We start from the raw sequence: 13,474 nt of genomic DNA on the forward strand, positions 1-13,474 counted from the left end.
AGACACTTGACTGTCGCTCCCTTTCTGAAGGTGTTACTATTGAAAAACCTCGTTGTCCATGTGGTGTCAAGAGATGGTTGATGCGGATATGATCATTGTTGTAGTTTTTCAATCATTCTTTTGATCGCTTCAATCTTTCACTACGTCATAGCTTTTTTTCACGACTTTGCTATTTGCCCACGCTTTAGTTGTGTGCGTGCGTTGGTGTTGGTTTTGTGCATTCTATCTATGCAAAGTCCGGATGTGTGCTTGTTATGTTTATATACACTTGGTGCTTTATTTTGAGTTAATAAAATATATTCTGTCAAAAATGTTTAATGACGTGTTTTATTTTGTTTTAGATTAATTTGACATGAGTTTGATATTGTTTATTTTGGATTAACTACACTGAACATGCTACTATATGTTTCTATATGAAGAATTCTAAATTTTTAGGCACCAGTTTTAGAGCACAAATTTGTCTGGTACCCACAAATCTTTATCTCTTCACCTAAAATCATTAGGACACCATTTTTTTTTAAGAAAATGGTCGGATTCCTGCATTCATTGAGAAGAAAAAAATTACCCGGTTAATTAGGAAAAACCAATCAAAAATTAGATTGCCAGTTAATTATGAAGAACCAAACGAAAATCATCACAACCAGCGGAACACATAAGATACCCACGCACACCACTCCAACGGGAGCCTCGTCAAGACATCACGTAGGCGTCATCATCATCACTCCTCCTCTAAAGGCGTCATCGCCATCCCTAAACTTTGAGCAAATGATTTCCGACTTCTCCGCAGGCGATCGTCGACCCAACCCACACCGTAGAGGCCGTGTGGAGATGCATGACCGTGCCAGAACTCAGCCACCTACGGCCAGACAACGCAGCTCCAACTCTAAAAAAGAACCACAAGGGAGAACTAGACATGGCTGACGCCGCAGAAGATCATCGAATGAACCACCTGTTGCCTTCCATCGTACACCACCAGGACCCTGCCACCGCAGCTTTGGCTTTGTAGCAGCAAACCAGCCAAGGCAATCCAACCATAGGCACCAAATTTTACATTATCACCCCTTTTCTAAAAAACAATATTTCCTATAACTGATACTCCCTTAGTTTCATAATGTAGTGCATATAGATTTTTTTAGAAGTCAAACCTTATAAACTTTGATCAATTTTGTGGAGAAAAATATTTACATATATAAAGCCAAATGAATATCATTAGATTCATCATAATTTGTAGCTTCATATTTTATATTTTCGAAATTGTAGATATAAATAGTTTTTTCTATACACTTGGTCAAAAAATGCAAGATTTTACGTACTTTTTAGAAAAATCTATACACACAATATTATGAAATAGAAGGAGTGCCCTCTTCCTCCGCGCGTAGAAAAGGAAGAAATAAATCAATCAAATTTATAAGCTTTGGTAAAGGAAACCTTCTTTTCCTGAGGGGTTGTAAGAAGGAAACTTTCGAGAGAGAAGAACAGGCAGAGCACACGGGTCTTCACCGAACCACAAACGCAGCTTTGGCTTCTCCGTTCCGGCTCCCCCCGTAGTCCAGCCAACAACCGCCTCGCGCACGTAAGAGCACGAATCCCCCTTTGCTGCTCTACTAGAGGAGATGCAGACGGCGACGGCGGCGGCGGCGGCGCCGTGGGTGCCGACCCCTTCCCCGTCCACCTCCTCCTCCGCGACCCCCTTCAAGGCTAGGGTTTGCGCTTGTCTTTGCCCTTTCCCTCGTAGGCGTTTTCCTGGCTCTGTCGAGCTGACGGGTTCTTGATTTGGCGCGCAGGTGGGGATTGCGTTGCCTTGTCGGACGGGTGTCCGGACCTCCTCTGCCCCGAGGCTGGTTGCTACCCCCGCTCGCCGGCGGCGGCGGCAAGGTGAGTCGATTTGTTGGTTTGTTCATTCATGACCGGGTTCTACCTAGCTCCTGTTGTCTTCCCTTGTCTACGATTTCGGATTGGTAAAGAGATGCCTCGATCATAAAAAGAGAATAATCATTGAGGGACGTACCGTGGAGTTTTGATGGTGTAAATCTGGACAACTCTCAAACAAGAATTTGGCCCCAACTTGTGCTGCTATGAATCCCATCTTTCTATTGTGAAGTCGGGCCATTCTTCCTCCATTTTGGATTGTTTGCTGTGTTCTCTAGCTAGGACTAGCTCGTGCAAGCCGACCCTTTGATTCTAGCAGGTGTTCACATAGTGCAACAGGTCAATGACTTGGTAGATGCAAACCCTCCGTATTATTTGTTGTATGTACTACTCGTGTTTCGTCCTGGTAGTTCAAACCCTCTAGTAATTATGCATCAGTTGAAGTGAATGATAGTGCAACTCGCATTTAACCCCTAACAGAATAGCTTGTTACCGTATGGCCTTTAGAGTGCGATGATCTAGCTTATAAACGTTTCATATCAATTTAAAGCAAGATCAGCGATTCATTTAAAACAAGGTTAACCATTCTTGATTTGGTACCAAGCCGGAGCAGATCCTAGCTTTGTTGAACTGCGAAAACGTCTTATATTTTGCTACAGAGGTAGTATTGGATTAGGTACTGAAGCATACTTGTATATGGCTTGCTTGTATTACTGTAATTGCAAGGGATTATGGTGTCATAATGTGGAACTAATGGTGTATCCTTCTCTGGCAGTGGTTCAGGCTATTGCCAACCCAGATCCAGCGGTCGAGCTGCCATTGACTGCTGAAAATGTTGAGTTGGTGTTGGATGAAGTGCGACCTTACCTTATGGCCGATGGAGGTAATGTCGTGTTGCATGAGATTGATGGAAATGTGGTGCGATTGAAGCTGCAAGGAGCATGTGGATCATGCCCAGCTTCAGTAACAACAATGAAGATGGGTATTGAGCGACGTTTGATGGAGAAAATACCAGAGATTGTTGCAGTTGAACCTATTGCTGATGAGGAGACTGGTCTTGAATTGAATGAAGAGAACATAGAAAAGGTAACCGAATTTTATGTTATTTAAGTAAATTTACTGATTACTTGGTGCTTGTAGCATTTTGAAGAACAGAGATAAAAAAAAATCATGTTTTAGGTTGATTTGATTGACAACTTTATCTAGTTTCAGGCTTAGTTTTTTTTTCCAAAAGTAGTTTTGAATCATGTAAATGTGCCTTAATAACTCTAGTTTTGACGCATGGTATATTTTTATCCCTCAATCTTTAAATTTTAGTCCTTTTGGACATTGGGATGGTCTCATGGTATTACTTTGACAATCACCGAGTCCTACTCCCTCCGTTCCATAATAATATAAGTAAGTTATTACATCCAATATACTCACATATTGGATGTAATAACGTCGTATATTATGGGACAGAGGGATTATTATATAAAGGGCGTTAAATTTTTCATTTGGGTGGCCATGACGATTTGACACATTGATCATCGAATGTTTGACTGCACGTGTTTTATTATGATTTACAAAATTAGGAGGAAGTATTCATATGTGAGTTCCTCATCAATATTATGATGTGCTAATTAGGTTGTTAATGCTTCAAATTGTTGTGAAAATGTTCTGTATATCAAGCATATCTCTTGTCTATTTTTTTAACCTTCTACGTAACTTCTATTGATCCAAATAGTTGTGCCTCGCAGGCTGAAGCAGTGAAATATTCTAACCTATGCCATTTTCCTTTTTGCTATGAACAGTATAGGCTCCCTTCATAAAGTATCTTTATCTGAATTTCCTGTTTCACTAAACTTATGTATAGGCAGGATTGTTTGGAGTGACCAGCTGCTGACTTGCTTTCACTGACAATCAGGTTCTTGACGAGATCAGGCCATACCTTTCTGGCACAGGGGGTGGTGAGCTTGAGTTTGTTTCAATCGAGGAACCTATCGTGAAGGTCAGGCTCACAGGCCCAGCTGCTGGCGTGATGACTGTCCGAGTGGCCCTCACTCAGAAGCTCCGAGAAAAGATCCCGAAAATCGCAGCTGTCCAGCTATTGTCGTAAACCTTGAAGCACATTTAGAAGCCAAGCCCCTGTTATGTGAACGTGCCGCTACTGTAATTCTCAGGAATTCGTGATAACTGTATGTGTAGCCTCCCACAGCTGCTTAAACTCTCAATGGCAACGGCCAATAGAAGTTATCTAAAAGGCTTTCATTTGCTGGATTCACAGCAGTTTTGGTTCCTGCCTTGTACAGTGTTTGCTTCTGCAAATGAGAGTATATACTGCTGATCTTGCAATATTTTTGAAACACGTAAAATAATTTGGTATCAAGGTTTATCCTTGTGGTTTTGTAGGCCTGGTATCAAACCTTGAGTCCTTGTGTAGCTAATACATGCGCATATATGCGTACAGCTCTAGTAGTATTTACCTAAAAGGGCACTCGAGTCAGCACATAGTTTCTGCTTGGTTATCAGAACTTTGAACATCCGATACCATGTTGCTACATCAAGCACACTCGGCCGACCAAGCAAATACGCAGTACGTGACAGGCAGGCAGAAAGAACCATCATCACTAGTTAAAACGGAAAAAGAACATGGACAGGTCCAAGGAACAGATGGTAGATACAGGCATACAGCACACTGGGGGAGGGGGGGACACCAGCATCGCCAGTTCGCCACACAAGAACCATGGACCTGGACGAGCCGCGTGATAAGCAAGTAACAAATAGGTACGAATGGAAAGTACATCACAGCAGCGCCCGTGGCCTAATGGATAAGGCGTTTGACTTCTAATCAAGCGATTGTGGGTTCGAGTCCCACCGGGCGTGCTTCGTTTTTTTTATGCTTTCGATTACTAGAATAGAATAATCTTTTTTGTTTTCATTTTATGTTCTTCATTTCTTTTTTAACACAGTTTTTTGTTTTCATTTTATGTTCTTCATTTTTTAACACAGTACAGACGCAAGCGCTCATACATACGCGTATACACTCACCTATATGAATGCATACGCGCACACCATATCCCTATGAGGACCTTCGAAAGAAACGTCCCTCCCACTTAAATCACGTCGCCGTAAATTCTGAAATAATTCCAAAAATAATGCGAGCACTAGGTTTTGAACCCTGGTGGCTGGGGATACCATTGTCCCTCTAACCATCCAACCACATGTTGATTCTTATGTTCTTCATTTCGAGAATGAAAGCAAATTTATATTAAATTAGAACTATTTTTTTTGTTTTACATTTTTTGTTCTTCATTTTGAAAGGAAAGAAAAGTTTTATGGGTAGAATAAAAATAAAAAACATAGAAAAACTATGGCCAGGTACCTAATGATATTCACAGACCAACACAAGATGCTTTCTTATAAAAAAACACCGGAAGGCACAACCATACAGGATCTTGTACATTTTCTTTGTATTTCTTTCAACTGTTTCTTGTACGTTTTATGCACGCTCTTGTGCTTTCTATTAGAATAGAAATATTTCTTTTTTGCTTTCGTTTTATGTTTTTCATTTTTTTAACACAGTACAGACGTAAGCGTTCATATATATGCGCATACATTCATCCATGTGAACGCACGCGCACACACCCTATGAGCACCTTCGAGAGACTGAGCCGACATATCATCTTGAGATTTATGAAGTCATCATAGGCGTCTCCTCGTCGACGGGACGTCTCCTCCCACTTAAATCGCATCGCCAAAAATTCTGAAATAAATTCAAGAATAATGCGAGCACTAGGATTTGAACTCCGGTGAACTGGGGATACCACTGTCCCTCTAACCATCCAACCACAGGTTGGTTCTTATGTTCTTCATTTTGAAAATAAAAGCAAATTTATATTCGATTAGAACCATTTCTTTTTGCTTTTCATTTTTTGTTTTTCATTTTGAAAAAAAAATTGTGGGTAAAATAAAAATAAAAAACATAGAAGAAACTACAGCCGGGTACCTAATGATATTCACATAGCCACACAAGATACTTTATTATAAAAAACACCAGAAGACACAACCATACAAGATCTTGTACCTTTTCTTTGTATTCATTTCAACTGTTTCTCTTCAAACCCAAGGAAAGTTGATCTCTCGGTGCACCGCACCATCGCCTTCTCTTTTCAAGTAGGTAGACGCCCCATCCTCATCCACTGGCTCCCCCAGTGTGAGAATGTGCGAAGGCCCTGATATACCGCATGGAGTCATAGTTTTTCCAACTTACGAATTTTAGGTAAGTTTCTGATAAATGTTATTTTTTACCCTTTTGATGGTGGTGGCGGCGACACTAAGTAAAGTATCCTCTAACAATGCGTTGATGATGGCGACGATGAAGCCGGTCCAACGAATAAGTTCCTTCAAGTCTCTCCATTTTGATGGAGCCATCGACGGCGAAATCGATGGCTCGACGGTGTATTTCCTTACTGATCATTCTGGGTGGTGAGGTTATGATCTGCAGGTTTCTTGGCTTGTGAAACAACTTCCTTTTTCGCGAAAAGTATAATATCTATTATAAAAGTTTATCGAAAGTACAAAACATCTTAAACATTATAAAAATTACACAGAGTTTTTGAGACCATCAAACGAGCCGCCGAGAGCACCGAACGAGCCACCGGCGCGCTGTTGTTGCCGCTCCTTTACCGGAGCCGGCTTTACCTTGTCAATGGCAGTCGGGAAGTCTTCACACGACTTCCTTTTATCCCGCAGCCCTGCCTCCGTCATGTTGGTGTGACCTCTGGCGCTGACATGATGCATGCGAGAAACAATGGAGTCTTGGCTCTTGGATCTGCAACTCTTGCAACAGTGAGGGAGTCCCGTGTCCTTCATGACTTCTTGTCTGTGATCAACAGCGACAAGATGTCGACTACAATGGAGTGATGTACGGCAGCGTGCCATCGACCCCTTTGGAATGATGAAAATGGCCGATCCTTAGGAAGTTTGATGTACTCACTCTGTAAACAAAGATAAGATGTTTTTTCACCCGCAAAAAAAAGATAAGATGTTTTAGATCACTATAAAGAGTAATATTCTTTTTTGAGGGAGCTTCTTTGTTTTCTTTTTGAGGCATTTGGTTATGGGAAACGTTTGTACCCGGCGCACCGGCCCAAACTTCGGCCGGTCGACTCGCTCACACCGCGCGTAGCGCTAACGCAGGAAGGGACACGTCATCCCCACGAGGGCCCCGCACACCGCCCTGCTCCCTTATCCTCTTCAGCGCGTCTGCTGGCCGCACACCGCCCTGCTTTCTTATCCCTTTTCTTCCTGTCCTGCCCACGCCGCTGCTCCTGCCTCCCTCTCCTTCTTCCACCTCCCCTCCCCATTGACGTTGCCTACCTCTCCCTCTCCTTCCGCCTCCTTCGCCATGGGCGCTCCCCACCTCTCCCCTCCTTCCACCTGAAGTCGTGCTAGCTGCGGGACCCCGAGCGCCGTGCTGCGACGGGCAGCGGGGGGTGCTGGACCTCTGGTGGCCGAGCTGCGACGGACTTCTCTAGCGTCGATCGGCAGCTTCGACCCAAGCTGCAACGGTCTGCATCTGGTGCTGAAACCAGCGAGTCCTGGTGCTACCACCGGCTGCATCGATGCTGGAACCAGCGCGACAGCAAGCTGCAACCCCATTTGCGGCAAGTGCTGGAACCAGCGATCTCCGATGCTACTACCGGCTTTGTCGGGTGCTGGAACCAGCTTCATTTTTTGTTGGAACTTGCTTATTTTTCTGCTACAACCATGTTTTGTTTTTGCTGGAACTGGCCCATGCTTTTTGCTACCACCCCCCGCCCAAATTTTTGCTACCAGGTGATTTTCGCTGCAACCGATGAACCATTTTGCTACAACCGTTTTGATTTTTTGTTACTACCGGTGTTTGTCGATTTTTGCTACATACATCTTCTGTTTTTCCAGTCTTTTTTGCTACAACCATATTTTGATTTTGCTGGAACTGAAGACATTTTCTGCTACATCCACCCACGGCGGTGTTGCTCAACGGCAGCGATAGTTTTTTTTTTGCTACAACCGTCTCGGATTTTTGCTACTACCGAAGATGCCATTTGCTACCACCGGAGTTTTTGCTACTACCAGAGTCTTCATGGAATTCATGGAAACATCAAGAGTTTTTGCTACCATCCTTTGTTTTTGCTGGAACCATCCTAAAATTTTGCTACCATCGTATTTTGATTTTGCTGGAACCGGCATTTTTCACTTCGGTGTCGGCGATGAAGGCGGGTGGTGTTTTGGTTCGCCGGCGGCGGCGAGGCTGCGAGCGCCGGCGACGAGCAGGGGCAGCGGCGGTCCAAGCAAGAGAAGCGCATGCAAGAGTGCGGGATCCCGCGAGCGGCGGTGGCGTTTGCTTTTTGTGTCTCCTCTTTTTTCCCATGGGGGAGGATGATGATAGGAGATGTGGGGCAGATCTGACGGTTACGCATGTCCAGATCGAGTGGCTCTGGTTGGACCGGCCGAAACGTTCCGCCGGTGCGCCGGTGCAGAGTACTGCCGATCCACGTTCTTTTCGCAAAATAAACAAATATAAATAATCAGAGTGTATAGTACCACATCAAGATTCGTGCGAAATTAGCCTGCTCAGATTGCAGGAAAATATAGCACGGTCGACGATCCTCCGCCGCAATCCTTCTAATCTGCTGCTGGAGAGGAGAGGCCAACGTAGCTTAGTGTCGAAACATACCGCCTAGCGGAGGTGGTGGCTGGCGGCGGCAGCAACGGCGATGGGGATCTGGGGCTGGCCGTGGGGGCGGCGTGGGCTCTCGGGCTTCGGATCCGCGTCCACCGCTGAGGACATCGCCGCCGGCATCGACGCCAGCCATCTCACAGCCATCGTCACAGGTACGTGCTTCTGCTGCAGCATTTTTTACGACTCTGCTTGTCCCTTGTGTGCTACTGCTAGTAGTGGCTGGATGCCGAGTCTCATCGCTTGCTGACAGTGTGCTGATTAATTAACAAATTGGTGATTAAAAAGCGCAAAATATCATTAATGGGATTATTTGCATTTGGAATCTGTAATTATTGGAGCTACTTGTACTATTATTTTTGATGAATGTACAATCTCTGCAACGCGAGTAAAAAATAAGGGAATTGTTCAGTTATCATGATTAAAAGACAATTTCAAGCACATTTATGCTCATTCAGAGTACAGTACAATACATGAGGCAGACTGATGATTCTGCACTATTGATTGTCATATGCAGGAGCAACAAATGGCATTGGCAAGGAGACGGCCAGAGTTCTTGCACTGAGGGGAGCAAACGTGATCATACCAGCAAGGACGCTCGAGAGTGGGATGAAGGTGAAAGAGAGCCTCGCTGAAGAGGTCCCGAGCTCAAAGCTACATGTCATGGAGATGGATCTGAGCTCCCTCGACTCTGTTCGCAGCTTCGCGGGCTCCTTCAACTCCTCCCATAAGCATCTGAACGCCCTCATGTATGTCATTGTAATTAGGCATCATCAAATATTCAAAAGAGGCACAAAGTTTGGTTGGTACTAGTAAACACGCTGACTGGGTTATTTATTCTGGCCTTCTCTGAAGAAACAATGCAGGGATAATGGCCTGCCCTTTCCAGCTATCCAAAGATGGCATTGAGCTACAATTCACAACGAATCATCTTGGTATGTATTGTGCAGTTACATTCCCTTATGTTATAAATAAGAGTTGTACAAGTTCGTCACTAGTGTCAAGACCGTCGTGATAGATGCCTTTGATCGTACACTGTCACCCATCAACAGTCATTCATGTAAACATCAGAATATCTGCTATTGCTGATGCTGCGTTGATATGAGATGTTCAGTAGTTCAGGCATATTCAAACACCTTTTGAATTTTTCACCTTGCGAGCAGGCCATTTCTTGCTGACAAATCTTCTACTTGACAAGATGAAATCAACTGCCAAGGAGACCGGTATGCAGGGCAGGATCGTAAACCTAGCTTCAACAGCTCATAGAAGGAGTGATGGCAAAGGCTTTGATCTGAACAAGCTGAACAACGAGTCCAAGTCAGCAATATGCTATTCTTTACTGATTTTGTTTGCCTGAATTCAACATAAGATCTAGCTGAAGTTCCTTCTAACGTATTGAAAAATGTACAGGTACAATGCATTTAGTGCATACGCACACTCCAAATTAGCAAATATTCTCCATGCAAATGAGCTATCCAGGCGTTTCCAGGTCTGAGATCTCTTACACGTTACGTCCCTATTATTCATCATGAGTTTAGCCTAGAACAAAGCATCAGCTGAAACCTGACAATGATTTCGAGTAGTCTAAGGCTCTAAGCGGATGCACTTGCAAAATAATGTTGTTATTTTGTTCTGAGCTGATGAAACAACATGATGCACAGTAAGGTAATACACATTGTGCCAGGCCTTAAAGGACTAAAGGTTGTTTGGTGGAAATCCAGGAAGAAGGATGTGATCTGACTGCAAATTCGCTGCACCCTGGAATCATCGGAACCAACATCGTTCGCTACATCACGACAAACAGTAATATCACTGAAAACATAACACATTGATTCCGAAGGAAACTGTTCTGCCCAATACACTTAAGCAGTACCCCAAGCCTTAAACTGAATGTTCTGCAGGTGTGCTGGCCTCGATTTTCTCGCTGGTCAAGCCTTTTGTGAAGGATATACCCCAGGTAATCGAAACATGGCCGTCAGTGTCAATCTCTTACAAGAAGATCAAGCATATCTCTCATTCCAAAATACATGGCCATCAGCATCAATGTCTCCCAAGAAGACATTTTTCTATGAAAGCTAAAATGATAACAAGATTTTCGCCTGACAAGACTAATTTGTTGTTCAGGGAGCTGCAACTACCTGTTATGTGGCTTTGCATCCTGATACCAAGGGTGTGTCCGGCAAATACTTCGCTGGTTGCAACGAGGCGACGCCGACGTCCGTCGCAAGAGATGCAGAGCTGGCCAAGAGGCTGTGGGCGTTTAGTGAAGAACTTGTAGAAAATAGATCAAAATGATGTGATGCGGTGTGCTGTGATTGTGTGCAGCGGCGACATATAACTCCGCCACTGATTGTTTGTATATATGCATGTACTGATCGAAGAGGGTCTGTCTACCTACTGTAAACTGCCAAAAAAAAAAAAATCCGCGAATACGAAAAATCTTAGCGTATCTTTTTGTTGACAGGAGTGTAGAATACATGGTACAGGGTACAGAAGCAACTTGCAAGCATCTTGGCTGGCCTGAGCGAGTTGCCGGTGCGCAAGGACTCTAGGGGCTGCGCTACCCCAATACACGATGGCCTACGCCTCCGGGACAAGGATTGCTAAACCTTTGCCACCGGCGTGTGCCCAGCGTCGTCTTGAATGGCGTGCACCGTGTGCGCGACAGAGGGTCACGCCTTGTTGAAGACATAGCCGTTCTGTTGTCCAGATTGTCCAGACGGTGAGAATGGCGAGGGAGGCAATAATAACCTGGCAAAAGCAGCCGGTCGAGGTGGAGATGTTAGAGCATCTCCAACACACGGGCTACATAAGCTGCGTGTTAGGAAAATACGCCTATATAGCGCGTGCGACCAAAATTAGCGCTCCAGCCGAAGTTGTAAAATAGCGCACACGGGCTGCAGGGCAGCAAATTTAGGGTGCCGGCTTGTGTGCGCGTGCTGCTGCATGTGGGGCTGTTGGGGTTGGGCGTTGTGTTTTTGTGCGTCTGGTAGCTCCCGCGCCAAAAACACTATTTCAATGCTGCAAAACTTTTTTAGCGCGCCGCGCTACCGCGCGTCTGTTGGAGTTGCTCTTAGAGGTGAGCCATGTCGTAAAGTCATCGCCGCACCTCAGGGGATTGACAGTAAGGCGACAAGAAGCAAGCACTTCGTGTCAAACTTGCCGAGAGAAAGAGCATCCAACGAAAAGGTGTTGCATTGTCTTAGGCTCCTGGTCGCATAGAGGGCATATGTTGTCACGTGGGAGGGCATGCAGAGCGAGGTGATCTTCTGTCCAATGTCTGCCGAGCAGGGAAAGCCAGAGGAAGAATTCGATAAGCAGGCCGTCCTCCCACAGTTTCCAATTTAGACGCCAATGGTGATCGGTGACCGTGCACGTGAAGAGGGCCTGGTAGCATGATTTGGCGGTGTACGGCTATTGTCAGTCCAACGCTATCTCAAGATGTTAGGCTCATCGTTGAGGATAGCCAAGTGAAGGCGGCGCCAAAGAATAAAGTATTGGGTGGTGGCCAGGGTGCCCTGGATTTCAGGGGCTGTTTGGATTGAGCCATTGCTCGCCATGCCAAACGTTGGCTCGAATCCGCCACCCACGCCTTGCCAATACTTTGGCTCAGAATTGAACTGGGGCTGCTGTGTAGGCGTGGGCGCGCCAATAATTTGGCATCCATCCAAAGGAGTGCCCAGGCTGGGTCAACGACCAATTTTTTGGCTTGGCGCATGAGGGCGTCGATCCAAACAGCCCCTCAGAGATCCAGGCACGCCGGTGGAGGCCGTTGTGGACGCCAAAGGATTTGCAGTGATGCTTGGAGACCATGGCATGGATGAGCAAGGCAATGTCGGCGATAGAACGACCATCGATCCAGTGGTCCTCCTAGGAAAAACAGGAGCGGCCACCGCCTACGGACCAGGATGTCAATGACCAGAAAGTAGCATGGACCTCATGTGTGCTTATAAGACATCATTAAGTCTAACAAATGGACATTTTACAAGGAAACAAAGGATTTTCCTATCAGTGCCTCAGAAAATATTGCGCCCAATGCTCTAAATGTCAATGGCTGTATACTGCATTTTGCGGTGAACAAAACCTGAAATAGATTAAGAGCATGTATAAAAGTTACTCTTGAAGATGACAGTGGCCCAGTAATGCGGAGCATCCTTCGATGATCCCCATGGACATCCCGTCACCACCACAAGCACAAAGAGGACCAATGACAAGAGCACGCACACGTGCCATCGAAACCGAGGTTAACTCTTTCCTCTTCGAGTTTCGTTCGGATTCACATGCAGATTGGGTCCTACCTCAAATGAAGATGTTATGCACTCTTAGGTACCAAGGAGACGACCATGAAGAAGCAAGGAGGGAGGTTCAAGCACCCACGAAGTCTCTCGGAGAAGGAGAAGAAAGGAGTGGACCAGACAAGGAAGACCGGAGGCCCCTGGACACTTCGGGTGCCCGGTCCCTTGGCAGCCGGCCGACCCCCCTGCCTGGATGCCCCAGGTGCCTGGCCTGATTTGCCCCGGGTGCCCGCCCCCGATCAGGCGCTGGCCCTGACCACCCTGAGTGCCCGGGTGGTCAAGCCCTGGTTGCCCGGACCAAAGGCGGCCAAGGGCGCAGCCCTCCCTGTATACCCCGGGTGCCCGGTCCCCCTCTCCATGGCGCACCCCGGGTGCCCGGACCCTTACCCCCGGGCGCCCGGTCGACTCCTCCCAGTGACCCCGGGGTGCCCGGACCCTCCACCGTGCCTACGCGTTTCCCGGGGAAAATTACCCATGTACCCTTGTTTTACTCCCAATTCGTCCCTAGCCTATAATTACTCCTCATCTAGCTCATTTGTGAGGGGAGCAAAGTATTAGATAGACAAAGAGAGAGCTTTGCTCATCTTCCTCCTCTTGGAGATCT

General features: G+C 45.8%; 2 protein-coding genes and 1 non-coding gene across 4 annotated transcripts; all 3 read left to right on the forward strand.

Annotated features, from left to right (window-relative positions):
• The first annotated feature begins 1,422 nt into the window (after positions 1-1,422).
• On the forward strand, positions 1,423-4,205 carry LOC123091299 (nifU-like protein 2, chloroplastic). 2 transcript variants are annotated; one of them, XM_044512775.1, is made up of 4 exons: positions 1,423-1,703; positions 1,785-1,875; positions 2,645-2,955; positions 3,776-4,205. In XM_044512775.1, the coding sequence occupies exons 1-4, from the start codon at positions 1,614-1,616 to the stop codon at positions 3,965-3,967; spliced, it is 684 nt and encodes a 227-aa protein (XP_044368710.1). In that variant the 5' UTR covers positions 1,423-1,613; the 3' UTR covers positions 3,968-4,205. The 2 variants fall into 2 exon arrangements, with proteins under 2 accessions (XP_044368710.1, XP_044368711.1); XM_044512776.1 differs by having other exon boundaries at positions 1,430-1,697.
• A 456-nt stretch (positions 4,206-4,661) lies between these two features.
• Positions 4,662-4,734, forward strand: TRNAR-UCU (transfer RNA arginine (anticodon UCU)). The gene has a single exon. It is a non-coding gene; the product is annotated as a tRNA-Arg (tRNA).
• A 3,746-nt stretch (positions 4,735-8,480) lies between these two features.
• LOC123094564 (short-chain dehydrogenase TIC 32, chloroplastic) lies at positions 8,481-11,024 on the forward strand. The gene is made up of 8 exons (XM_044516539.1): positions 8,481-8,730; positions 9,093-9,324; positions 9,431-9,510; positions 9,739-9,892; positions 9,986-10,064; positions 10,297-10,378; positions 10,477-10,532; positions 10,700-11,024. The coding sequence occupies exons 1-8, from the start codon at positions 8,613-8,615 to the stop codon at positions 10,868-10,870; spliced, it is 972 nt and encodes a 323-aa protein (XP_044372474.1). The 5' UTR covers positions 8,481-8,612; the 3' UTR covers positions 10,871-11,024.
• Positions 11,025-13,474: the final 2,450 nt, after the last annotated feature.

This window comes from Triticum aestivum, chromosome 4B (assembly GCF_018294505.1).
Source record: "Triticum aestivum cultivar Chinese Spring chromosome 4B, IWGSC CS RefSeq v2.1, whole genome shotgun sequence".
NCBI lineage: Eukaryota > Viridiplantae > Streptophyta > Magnoliopsida > Poales > Poaceae > Triticum > Triticum aestivum.